At 41.6% G+C, this 12,959-nt stretch overlaps 1 protein-coding gene across 9 annotated transcripts in view; it reads right to left on the bottom strand.

Moving 5' to 3' along the window:
• The window catches only part of Pde11 (Phosphodiesterase 11), a 1,275,799-nt gene that overhangs the window by 259,941 nt on the left and 1,002,899 nt on the right, over positions 1-12,959 (bottom strand). For all 9 annotated transcript variants that reach the window (XM_071695072.1, XM_071695082.1, XM_071695086.1 and 6 more), the window contains 3 exons: positions 11,166-11,308; positions 9,446-9,625; positions 6,240-6,404 (listed from right to left, as the gene is read on the bottom strand). In XM_071695072.1, the coding sequence (XP_071551173.1) occupies positions 6,240-6,404; positions 9,446-9,625; positions 11,166-11,308 (488 nt within the window). The remainder of the gene's footprint in view (positions 1-6,239; positions 6,405-9,445; positions 9,626-11,165; positions 11,309-12,959) is intronic.

The raw sequence follows: 12,959 nt of genomic DNA, 5'->3' as shown, positions 1-12,959 counted from the left end.
AATAAAAATACCCTAGCCTAAACCTGTATCCAAGCTATCTAATGTCGCGACTAACAATTTTGTAGCATATTCCACTCTTCCTAAATTCTCATGCACTACAAGCACTCCTTTACAATTTTCTTACAAATTCTTAATTTCTTGCTATTCCCGGTGGTTCTTCCTTCGTTGTATCTTCCAATTAGCAGTTCTCTGTTGCCAATATGAAAATGAGATTAGATACATGAAGAATGCAGTCAAGTCTCCCCTTCTCCTCTATTCCACAGTGGGCAAATCTATAGATTAATATTAATATCTCCCGGTCATCAACTGCCTCGTTTCAGGTATCGTCTTTGTTGCCCCATTAGATACACATTAGATACACTGTCTTCATTTTTCTCTCAGTGTGATTTGTGATTACAAATTTGTACTTTACGGGGATTGTACTTTACAATCATACAACTTCTTAAGTTAAATCTATGTATGCTGTCTGCATTAACTAAGTCCTCGGTAATCCTATTCCATCCATCTACTACTCCTATACTATAAACGTATCCGTTTAACAAGTTTCTTATTAACTTCGTGTACTGTCCTCAGGTTGCTCTATCCCTACATCTTTTGAAGAAGTGTTCACCGTCCACGTCATCGACCTGTTTTAAAAACTTGCACGTTATGATCTGGTTACCCGTCACTCCTCTTTTCCAAGGTGGGAAAATCTAAAGCTTTTACGTATAACTTACATTTCTTATTCTATTAATATCTTTGTTGCTCTCCTATGGAACCACTCATCCTCCTCTCTACCTACTCGAACAAATGCCTTACCCTCTTAAGAAAATTTCATTAGAATTCCAAGTAGCTCATAAAAAATAAAAGAATCTAATAGCCAATAAGAGAGTTATATGAATTTGCTTAGAGAAAGTAGGAGAGTTATACAACAAATTAAACGTCAGCATGAAGCGTATATTGCTGAAAAAAAGGCAAAGAACCTAAAGGAGATTTATATTCATTTTAGAAGCAAGAGGGTCATTACCCTGTCTACTGGTCCATTAATTATGGAAAACGGTGACTTGGTTCAAGACAAAGAAGGAAAAAATCTTAAAATATTTTTTTTCATCTGTAATTACGATCGAAATTACAACTCATGTTAAGGATCAAATTTCAGTGATAAAGAGAGAGGAAAGTTTAGCAAGAAACCGACTAAAAGCTGAAGATATACTATCAGCAATAAAAGTACTGGAAATAATCAAACGGCAGGCCATGATAACTTTTAATCAAGGTTATGAAAGCGACGAAAAATGATACAGCTAAGCCCCTGACTTCCCTTTTCAGTAAATCATTTACAACGGAAAAAGTTCCAGAGGAATGGAATTTTGCTAATGTAACATCTATTCAAAAATGTAATGTCACTGCCTGGAAATTATCGTCCAATGAGCTTAACTTCTGTAGTTGTAAAACTTATGAAAACCATCATTCGGGAGAGAGTTGCAAACCATTTTGAGGACCAACACTTTATAAACGATCCTCAGCATGGTTTTCGAAGAAATACAAAGGCATTTAAACAGCAACAGGCTACTTGGTCCCTTTCTGCCATTCTAAGTGGTAAATAATACCATATGTTAACGATCGTGTTAAAAAGTACTTCGTTCATTCATGATAAAAATTTATCCTACGAAGTTTGTTGTTTATTCCTATGTAGGTCGTTAGATCGAGATTACCGAAGCCCTTGATAATTGTCAATGCCTGTATCGCAGCACACCTTAACCTTCTCTTTTTTAACCTAAATAGATTAAAGTCGTATTGTCGGCTCTCATAGGATTTGTTTCTCAGTCCAGGAATCATCTTGGTAATTCGTTTCTTTACTCTCTTCATTCTGTCTGTGTTTACTCAAGTAGTGTGACCCAAACTGAACACATTATTCAAGAGTGAGTGACTTGTAAAGAGTAAGGATCACTTCCTTGAGCTTAGATTCGATAGCCTTGCCTAAAAATCCAAGAATTTTGTTTGCCTTTTTAACTAACTATTACTGTGCACTGTTTACTCACTAGGCTTTAGATCAAGAGAGATAATTACACTCAAGTCTTTTTCCTCGTTTACCTTTTGCAGTTCAAAAGAATTCACAATGTAGCTTGCTTTTTCATTTTCCTATGTCCGTTTGAAGCTGAAGGCGTTCAACTTCTGTTGTAGATATATTTCTTAACTTATTATCATCTGCGAATTTCGGTTATGTTATAATGCATCCTATTATCAATATCACTGATAGATATGAGAGAAAACCTGTCCCAAAACTGATCCTTATGATACACCACTTGTTACGTTTAACCAAAAGAGGTTTTAACGTTAATTACAGTTCTGTTTACGGTCAGTTAGCAAATTTCCTAAACACCGATATTCAACCCCATCTATACCATGTGTTAACTTTAGTTACCAACCTTTGATGTGGAACTTTATGAAATGCTTTCTGGAAATCTAGATAGATGACATCAACTGCTTTACTTTCATCACATATGTTGATTATACGATCTATATCATTAGAGAAATCAAGCAGATTTGTCAGACATGAGCTATTTTGTAGAAAACCATGCTGTCAGCCATTCATTAAGTGGTGGTCCTCTGAATGGTTTACAATCTTATCCAGACTGATGGTTTCCATAAGTTCTCCAACTACAGACGTTAAGCTAATTGGGTGATAATTTCCCAAAGATGATTCATTACCTTATTTGAAACTGGGTGTTACAAAAGCAGGCTTCCAATCTCCTGGAACTTTCCCCGGAGCATATGACTTAAAGAGAGCAGTCAAGGGTTTAACTACCTCATTTTCACCTCTTTCATTGTCCTCAAATAATGTTTATCTGGGCCTGTTATCAAGTTAATTTTAATTTCATTTAGTGCTGATACTTTATATTTAATACTTATGTCCATGTGTCGCAAAATGTTTTCCCTCTCTTAACACTGGACCTGGTCTCAGGGCATGAGCTGTATCTTTAATTTTAAATACAGATGCGGAAAAAAAAATTCCTTTAAAATCTTTGCCACATCTTGAACATTAAGTTCAGTGCTGGTCACACTACCTGAAATAATGGCAAGAGACAGAACGGAGTAAGTGCAGCGTCGAACTTAAAAGATGATTCCTGACAGAGAAGCAAATCTGATGAGATCCTATTAAGGGACTAGAATCTATTTTACTCAGAAAAGAGGTTAAGAAGTGATCTAAGAAAAGTAATAAAAGGTATCAAAGGCTTTTTTTTTTTAATAATCATGATCTATTAAGGTATTTCAGACCTGATTCGCCTGCTTTCACTCGTAATAATGAATACAAAGTCGTAGACAAACGTTTTATCTCGAATGAGGCAAAGCGCTTTTTTCAACACGATTGTTAGTACATGGAATGATTTTTCAGAGTGGTTGAAAGCAGTAGTATAGATACATTAAAGAACTGACTTGATAAATATTTCGCTTCAAGTCTACGACTTACACTATTTTCTCCTTACATCACATGTGACAATTTGCAGGTTATTCGTCTTGAATGACCTGTATACCTTTTGACTTCTACCACACTATCTGCGAATTTCTGATATCTTTCACTATCACAAACTGTCTTGAAAGGACCCACTAGTCTGTTGATGCATGAATTACTTTATATTCAGTTGTAACAAGAACAATTGTATTAACAATAATAATTCGATAAATAATACCATTAAAAATAACGGAAAGTAGGTGTATAATTGGAATGTTAAAGATGTAAGGAAACAAGGTATGAATGGTAGTATGAAATCAAAATTACATTCAAAATTCATCTCTATAGCTTTTTTTTTTCTTAAATCTTAAAAATAGGTTGTACTGTTGCCCATCTGCACACTGAAGCTCAATAGTGCACATTTACCATTATTTGAACATAAAACACACTGGAAAAATGAAAAAAAATATCTGCGAGCTTTATTAATCTATCAATGTGACGCTATATTTTTGATATAAATATATCCTAGTCCTGATGGTTGGTGTACCTCAGTGTGAACTATTTGCAAGTCTTTAGTTAACACACACGTTCCCTGGCACTATATCACTGTGTACCTGGAACTGGTGGTAACTGGAATTTAACAACTGTATATGCCATGCATACACAACACGCTTAGTATAGATATACCTTACTGAGCTGCAGCGTGCAGACATACAGCAATACAAACAACTCTCATAAGAAATATGTATGGACGGACATTATACAGTGTTTTACCTCCATACAATCATCCCTATCTTTACATTTTTTCCCTTTAACATTCCGTACTTACATCTTGTGGCAAAATTTTTTTGTTTAACTATATTCAGGTATTGTTAGACGAATAATACTGTGTCTGAACAGAGAGACTACTCAAACAAATCTGAGGATAAAGGTCGCCAAAGAAAACGAAAGTTATCACATTTACTGGTTAGATGGCTGAGGTTAATCTTCCTCCATACATATATTACTTGTGATGCCCGGGAGCCGATCCTGCAGTGTACAGAAACTTCGCCATGTTCTTTCTGAAACGGGTGATCTCTGCCAAGGTTTACAACACACCAACAATGTTACATGTAAACCTTTCATTACATATGTACTCTTCTTTATACAAACTCATGGACAGATAAATATCTCACTGTTACTAAAGTTTAATCAGTTACAAGGTGAAATGTTGAGGTTGTGCAGCAAGCCAGTGTCACTCCATTACAGTCATTACCAGAAGACTGCCTTGTCTCACGTAACCTTGGGTTCATACCAGCATCACACCCGCAAGTTTACTGATAAATCCATCGTTACATATTGTCACATATCCTCTTACTATAAGAGTAGTATATAGCATGAAGAGAGTAATACATCACTCATTTTAGTCATGTGGTGATGTGTGAGGTTTTTGTCAAGCGGTAAGGAAAAGTAAGGGATATGGTGGTGTCTGGCAACATTTAGCATTTCATGCTGGCTGGCAGTGCTTAACTACCCAATTTGCTGGCTTTCCTTAAAAGCATATCATCAAGTTACAAGAAGAAAAAATATAGAAAAAGCCATGAAGTGTACGACGTCTACAACAATGTTAGATTTTGTCAGACCTACGATAACAGGCTGTTCCAATAATATGTTCCCTAAGCGAAAGACGAGAAACAATTTGGTACTGACGCAGATTAGGCTTCGTTATCATATATATATATTTATATATATATATATATATATATATATATATATATATATATATATATATATATATATTGTTTTTTCATTACAATATTTCCTGCAAGTTTTACCTCATCTAAATTCATTTCCACACTCAGACACCATGACTTGGTTTCCTTCTACTTGTTCCGAGTAAGTGAGTGTCTGCCTGTGTGTGTGCAGCACCCCCGCTAGTGCGAGTCAGGTCCAACTGACTGCCACGCAACACATGTGAGGCTCTGTCGTAAAAGCTGGTGTGAAGCCAAATCTTCCTGAAATTTCAACCACAGATTGAGTAAATCTGACGTTCCGGTGGCGATGTTGGCTCGCTGTGCCAGGGCTAACCCGCACCAACAAATTGCAGAAATTTGTTAAGCTCTCTCATAGTTTAGAAAGTCGAAGAAATGGGGAGTGTTCCATGGGCGTAGTGGGTGTAGAACTTTCTCCTCGTACCTTACCGTAGCGATAGGTAATTACATAAACATAGAGCAACTATAGGTGATCCATCCTTCACCATTAACCACTTGACAAGTCACCTCATACTAATTGGTGATCTAACAACAATTTACAACATTACGTCGCTATTTCACAACCGCACTAAGGGACGTATGCTAACAAGATGTCCACGTGTTTCAATAGGTACCTTGTACACCTCAGTTCCTTACCTTTGAAGGCAGAATGTTTTCTTTCGTCGTGGCCATGTAAACGACTCTCATGAATCCCTATTCCCCAACAATAAACGTGACTTTGTAGCACAAAAATACCCGCGTGGGAGAGGAGGGTGCAGGCGTGGCCCTGCCTCACATGATGGTGCCAGATCCAAGCCTGGGCTTCCGAGTACCACACACGGGACATCTGTCTGGCACAAGTGCACACTGCTCCTCGCATGTTTTTTTTTTTTTTCTTCCCTCTCCGTGTCATCTTCGTTTGTATTTGTTTTATTTGTTATCTCTCCCTTCCTTTATCACCCAGCCGTTCCTCAACCAACCCCCTGTTCACCCCGGCCTATTCCTTACCCACCCCATCTCACCCCGGTTATACCTTACCCACCCCAGCTCACCCCAACCTCTCAGTAAACATTACTCACCTCGTAAGCATCAGGGATGTTGACCATGGCGCCGGACTGGGCGGTGTAGCCTACAATGCCGCAGCCCCAAGGGATGCGTATCTCCTCCTTTTCCTGCATCTCCTCCACCGTAGAATCTGGGTTAACGTCGAACAGTGTGGAGATTAAACATCGGTTCTCCGAGTCCTGTGGGGGGCGGAGAACGAGAAGTGATTAATGGTGCGTCCGTATATGAAGAGGTGAGGAGGATACATGATTCGCCTCACTCCTCTAACACTTCATGAGACATCCTCAACATAGCTTATCAAATGATAAAGTCAGATTAACAAACGAAACGTGAAGTCTTGACTTCCTCTTGGATAACACTATATGTTGTTACTGGAGGAGGTCTTATTCCCTCGCTAGCTGGGAGGCTCAGCGTTGTCGCACTTCAGTGAACAAGGGAGACAGTGCGCAGCACCTGGGCCGACTGCTCTGCTCGAGGGGTAGCTAGAGTGAATGTTTTGAGGAAATATTTACTCACCAGTGCTCATACACTATACTAAATACATGTGTGGATGACAGTATTTTGAGGAATTATTTACTCACCACTGCTCATACACAATACTAAATACATGTTGTAGATGATAGTGATATAATGTGATAATGGGAAAGAAAATATACTTCTAGAACGATCGCTCACCACAGCTGTAATAATAAATTAGTAACAGACTTAAAGAAGGTAATCGGTCTGTAAATTTTTTTCTCTGTCTCCGACTTATGTTTGTCTTTAATCATGATTATGCTGTTGCTTTGAGAGGTGGCGGGCAACATGGATTATAATCAATATACGTTATAACCATTACACTTATCTAGTACGCTATTATGTCCAATTTTAGCCTTCCTAACGTCACTCTCCCTTCCCTACTTGACTTACTTCTCTACTATACTTAACAGAGCGTGAGTCTTACTGTCTAACGGTATTAGGCTGAAGAGCAAATAAGAGACAAGATATAAGAACGTACGTTGACAGGCATCGCCAAGAGCATCCAGTTGATCTGTACCAAGATTTGCTTGACACAAATTGTGGCTTACTGATCACAGATACATTCATTACATAGAAACTGCGATACCTATGCGGTCCGTATAATGCGATGCCCATGCTGACTACAACCTGTAGAGCTATATGCGTAATAAAGTTTATAGTTCATTGTGTAGACATGTTAGCTGACGATACCTGGGTGGGTGGAGAGGATCGTAAGGATTTTGTTTTTGAGACGTAAGACTGAAACTTAGGGATGAGGGATGAGACAGTAGGCAGGACCATGTGTCTGATTAGACAAAAATTCATGTTAGGAAGAACACGTTAGACAGGACCATGCATCTGATGAGGCTATAAACAGAAACTCTTACCGGGGGAGAGATGTTAGACAGGGTCAGTATATATATGAATGAACTTATTAATAGACAGGAATACGGGTTGAGTGAGAGAAAGATGCGAGACATTATACCACAGCATCTCTCACTGGTGAGACGTATGTGGTAACCTGCTAGTAGGAGATAATAGGGATGAGATCTTACGGTAATTCATGTGATGAGATGAGACGTATTGAGGCGAGATGGTGAAATGAAATATGTGCTTCATGGCTAACATCCCACCAAGATACACATCTCACCCCCTAACATATGTTGCTGCCCAATATCCCATCCAGTTCCTTTTGAACAGGTTACGCACGATGCACATGTCCCTGCATAACATCCTACCCTGACATATGTTCCTGCCAAACTTCCCGTCCTGACACATGATCCTGCCTGTTGTCAGTTAGCGAACTTCTCACATTCATTCCTGAGCGTCATTTAACTTCGGACACAAGTTCCTGCCTGTCATCTAACTTCTGACACATGTTCAGTCAGTTGTCTAACTTCTGACACAGGTTCCTCCCTGGAGCCTATCTTTTGAAACATGTTCCTGTCCGTTGTCTAATTTCTGTCACATGTTCGTGCCCCCTGTCGTCCAACTCCCAACACATTTTTTATCTAATGTCTCACACCATAAATGATTCTGCCTGACATTTCACAAATGGGCTATGTTTTTTCGTAACGACGTGCCCTCAACACATATGTTTACCAAACATGTCATTACAACACATGTTTCCAAATAACTTTTACCTTCGACACATGTCTCATCCCTCGACATGATTAATTCCAACGTCCGAACCTAAACACTTGTTCTTACCTTATATGTCACATCCTAAACATATGTGTTTGTCTAGAGTCACGTCTTTGACATATTTCTATCTACCGTCTCACCACAAGACATGTTTCTCATGTTTCTATACAGCATTACAATGCAGACACTTGTTTCTGCCGGTCTCCCTCGCGACAAGTATTCCAGACCAGTGACGTTATGCTCTTGGCGTGAGATAGTGAGACGGAACACGTTTATGGGTGAACCACTCAGCAAGGGCCTCTGTGTGAGGGTGAGTTTCTCCCGCGAGGCGGCAGTGACATCAGCCACCTGAGGATCTCGCAATATTACGCAACACCGACGTGCACGAGAGATGCATCACTGCAACACTTGGTCCACAGATCCAAGGCCATTCCCTCCCTAACTTCACTCACTGTTATATCCCTGGACGAGTAATATATAATGCTGATACTAAGTCTAGATAATGGAAATAGATCTCACCATAAAACGCTCTAGACCACTGAAGTCTCTGTTCATTTACTGAAATCTATACAACAAAAAATGTCTGAAGGAATCTGGCATGGAACTTTGTGTATACGTTTATTGCTCAGTCAGATCAGCAACCGTCGTATCCTCAAGATGTCGGAAACATCCAACAGTGAAACTACTGTTGACAATATAGCGATCTATGGAAGGAGCAGTTACATCCATTCTATCAGTCATTCTGTCACTCCACCCTACTGGTACCTCCAAGCTTAGAGGGGAATGTATCCTCAGAGACACATGTTCTGTACACAGCCTACGCACCTTTTACACCTCCCCCAACCTTACGGTTTGAGAGACTGCCAACGAATGGCACTCATACCAGACAACTGACACATAGATCAGACTTGTACTAAGAGCTCCAATGTTCACAGAATTAGTCCTGGACGATATCATCCACGGGCAACACCCTGCATTATGTATAGTGAAGAATTCGACTTAAGCATCGCATTGCATCATCATCTGGAAGAAGAAATTCAGACTAATGTACTGTGTTTAGTTCCACGGTAACACGTACCCTGTCACCCTGCACAAGGAAGAGAGAGCAGCGGTCGGCGTTGGTGAGGATGGAGACGTTCTGCAGGATCTTGTGGCACAGGGACCTCACGTCCAGGTCGTTACAGATGTCCTTCACCAGCTCGAAGATAAGCTCACGCTCGTCTAGGCCTTTGAGCTCTGTGCGGGACTTTCGGCGGACCTGAGTGGTAGAGGAAAACAAAACATTAGTTCCCACACGGATCACACACTGGAAAAACACGTGGCAAAATGAGGCATAGGAGACGATACTTGCTGTCCCAGCCGGTCAGACCAACACCCTCACCTCACACCAGATACACCGCCGCTTGAGTGCTCGACACACCGCCGCCTCTCATTCCCTGATATACAAATCAATATTCCCTGGAGGAGCCTGACCCCAACTTATTACAATACATTTCTCATGCAGGATGTCTTTGCTGTATGTATAATATGAACAAAATTTACACACAATCTTTTTGAAACCCACACCAATGATTATAATGAATACTGTTTATAATGATTCTGTGAAGACAACTAATGACGTGTTTCTATTCATTATTATTCATTTCATCAAAATATTTTGAGTGAAACGTCCCGAAGAACTGAGAGAACCGAATTAATCCCCTAGTCTACATTAAGCAGTGTAGTCACAAAGTATAAATCACCCTGGCCAGCGTTCTCTTAACGTTACGTGGAGGGTTGAAGGCGTGAGCAGAGAGCATCTCCAACATCACAGAGAGGAATTCCATTATGAATTCATCATGTTACCCTGAAGCTCTGCAGATGATATTCATATTAGATACCTAGAACTCCTACTGTCTGTCTAGTGGGTAAATACGCTCCTCCTTTGGAATGACACACAGGAGGAATTTACTCAAAGCTTGATTCAAATTGATATATCGGCACTTATTAACTTCATTTTTTTGTTATTGGGCCTCACCTAAAAGTTACAACTTGAGGACTGAGACCAACTTACACACTAGGTGTTTGAGATGAGTGGCATCACCTGATCAATGGTTTCTAGGGTGATTAATCCATCATCAAATCATGGTGGCTGAGGTGATGTTTCCAGACATACAGGATCACTCTGTGGCTCTGGAAGGTGTGGCTCAAGCTGGTGGTCCCTGACTACTGGGATCACCTAATGAATGGAGTCACCTACCTGGTGGTACCTGGAGGTTCCTGATGACTAGCGTCACCTTTCAGAAAGTTCCTTTCCTTATGACTCCTGGTAAGTGGAGTCACCTACCTGGAGGCTACTAATGACAAGGATCAGCTAGCTACCTGGAGGCTTCTAATGAGATCACCTATCTGGAGGCTCGTAAGGACATGGATCACCTACCTGGAGGCTTGTAAGGACAAAGATCACCAACCTGGAGGCTCGTAAGGACAAGGATCACCTACCTGGAGGCTTGTAAGGACAAGGATCACCTACCTGGAGGCTCGTAAGGACATGGATCACCTACCTGGAGGCTCATAAGGACAAGGATCACCTACCTGGAGGCTCGTAAGTTACCTGAGTCACCTACCATGTGGTTCTGGTGGGTGGTAGAGGCTACCTAACAGGTGTTTCCTGAGGGGTAAACTGGAAACACCTGAAGGGAGATGGTGTTCATAGGTAGGAGGAGCGGTAGGGATTGTGGTGCAGGGTAAGAAGGTGCTACTGTCTGGTGGTGGCGTGACCCAGGCGGGGACGCTGGCCAACGGCCCCAACTACTCACCTTGGCCAGTATGGCGCAGCTGTCAGCAGTGACGGCCGGGGACAGGAAGGTGGGCGTGCCGTCTATGGTGGTGACGATGGGTTTGCGGAGGCCGCCTTTCTCGAACTCGTGGGCAGAAATCTTCCTGACGGGCGTGGCCGCTCCTGTAGGGGACAGAAGGTCGACAGAGGTGAGTCACTGCAACAGTTCTATACAAGGAGGCATCATACAGCTCGTGTAAATCACACATGTGGCAGTGAAAAATAACATGGGGAACAACCACATCGAAAAACATTTACTGTAAATAAGGAAAAAGTTGACGAGGACTGAATACATGGACATGTGGATCAACAGGACGTGCGTGTCTTGGTGAGACAGTAACAGTTCACCGAAGACGACAGGCCCTTGTTGTGACATGTGCACATCCGCGCTCTGACGTCGAACATGTACGTACATCTGTCACAACAGCATGCCACAATACACGGTAGGTTTTGGCAGTATGCCACTCGACCTGCACTGCAAGGCTATAATCACACTGAATACACTCGTATCACAGCAAAGGCGCCACGTGAGACTTACTCTAGTGTGACATGACACCAAAAGCATCTGCGAGTATTACCCTGGACACCCTTGTGTGACAACACACTACAGGCACTTGTAGGTATCACACTAGACACATCACATTAGAGGCACCTGGGGGTATGCACACCGGACACTTGCGCATCATCATACTCAAAGCACCCGTAGATGTCACAATATACTCTTGAGTGGGACATTACACTCGAGCCACCACAGAAATCTTACAGGACAGTTGCATGACATCAGCCAAGAGATATCCTTGAAAGACATCACACTTAAGGCACCCACGTGAGACATCACACTACTAGACATCTATGTGTCATCACACTAGAAACAAGCGCGACATGATACTGAACACGCTATTGTGTGACAACACTTGAAAACACCCATGTGTGAACATCATACAAGAGACACTCGTCTGTGACATCATACCAGAAGAACCTGAGAGTGATATCACACAAGAGACACTCGTGTGTGACATCACACCAGAAGAACCTGAGTGTGACATCACACGAGAAGAACCCATAAGTGACATCACACCAGAGGGGAACCACAAGAACCCGAGTGTGACATCACACCCAAACCCGAGTGTGACATCACACCAGAAGAACGCGTGTGACATCACAACAGAGGAAGACATCACACTACTGCTAATCACACCACAGAACGATGCATCGACGGTGTATCACATAAGGAAACGCGAGAGTCAACCGTGCACTGACGTCATGCTACTTGTAACGTCACCTCAAAACACCGTTCAACATTGTCAGTATGTCACAGTGGGCAGACATGAACAGCAATGTGACCGTCATTGCACAGGTGGTGCTGGTGGTGATGGTATGGAGAGAGTTGGGGATTGTGGGCAGATGCTGAAGGTGTACAGCGTTTTTCTCCTTTTATTATCAGGTGGTCTGGACTGGAGAGACAAGGATGGACGGAGAAGGGAAAGAGGTGCAACGGGAGACACCTGCAGACTTGATGACCCTCACGCCTTTATTCTTTAGGACGATAAAACGAATGCCTTACCAGTTACTACTCTCTCCAGTGGGAACTACCGGTGCCCATTACGTTGATGACTTGCTCAGGCTCGAGGGATCAATCGTGAAGCTTATAGACTTCTATCTACCTACCTACACACACACAGATACACACACACACACACACACACATACAAAAGATAAGGGCCAAACGGGTGTAGGACTCCTCCCTCCCCGTACAGTACAGAGAAAATCAGTT

This window comes from Panulirus ornatus, chromosome 4 (genome assembly GCF_036320965.1).
Source record: "Panulirus ornatus isolate Po-2019 chromosome 4, ASM3632096v1, whole genome shotgun sequence".
NCBI classification, from domain to species: domain Eukaryota; kingdom Metazoa; phylum Arthropoda; class Malacostraca; order Decapoda; family Palinuridae; genus Panulirus; species Panulirus ornatus.
Note: the sequence above shows the minus strand (reverse complement) of the source record. Positions and strands in the feature narration are given on the sequence as shown.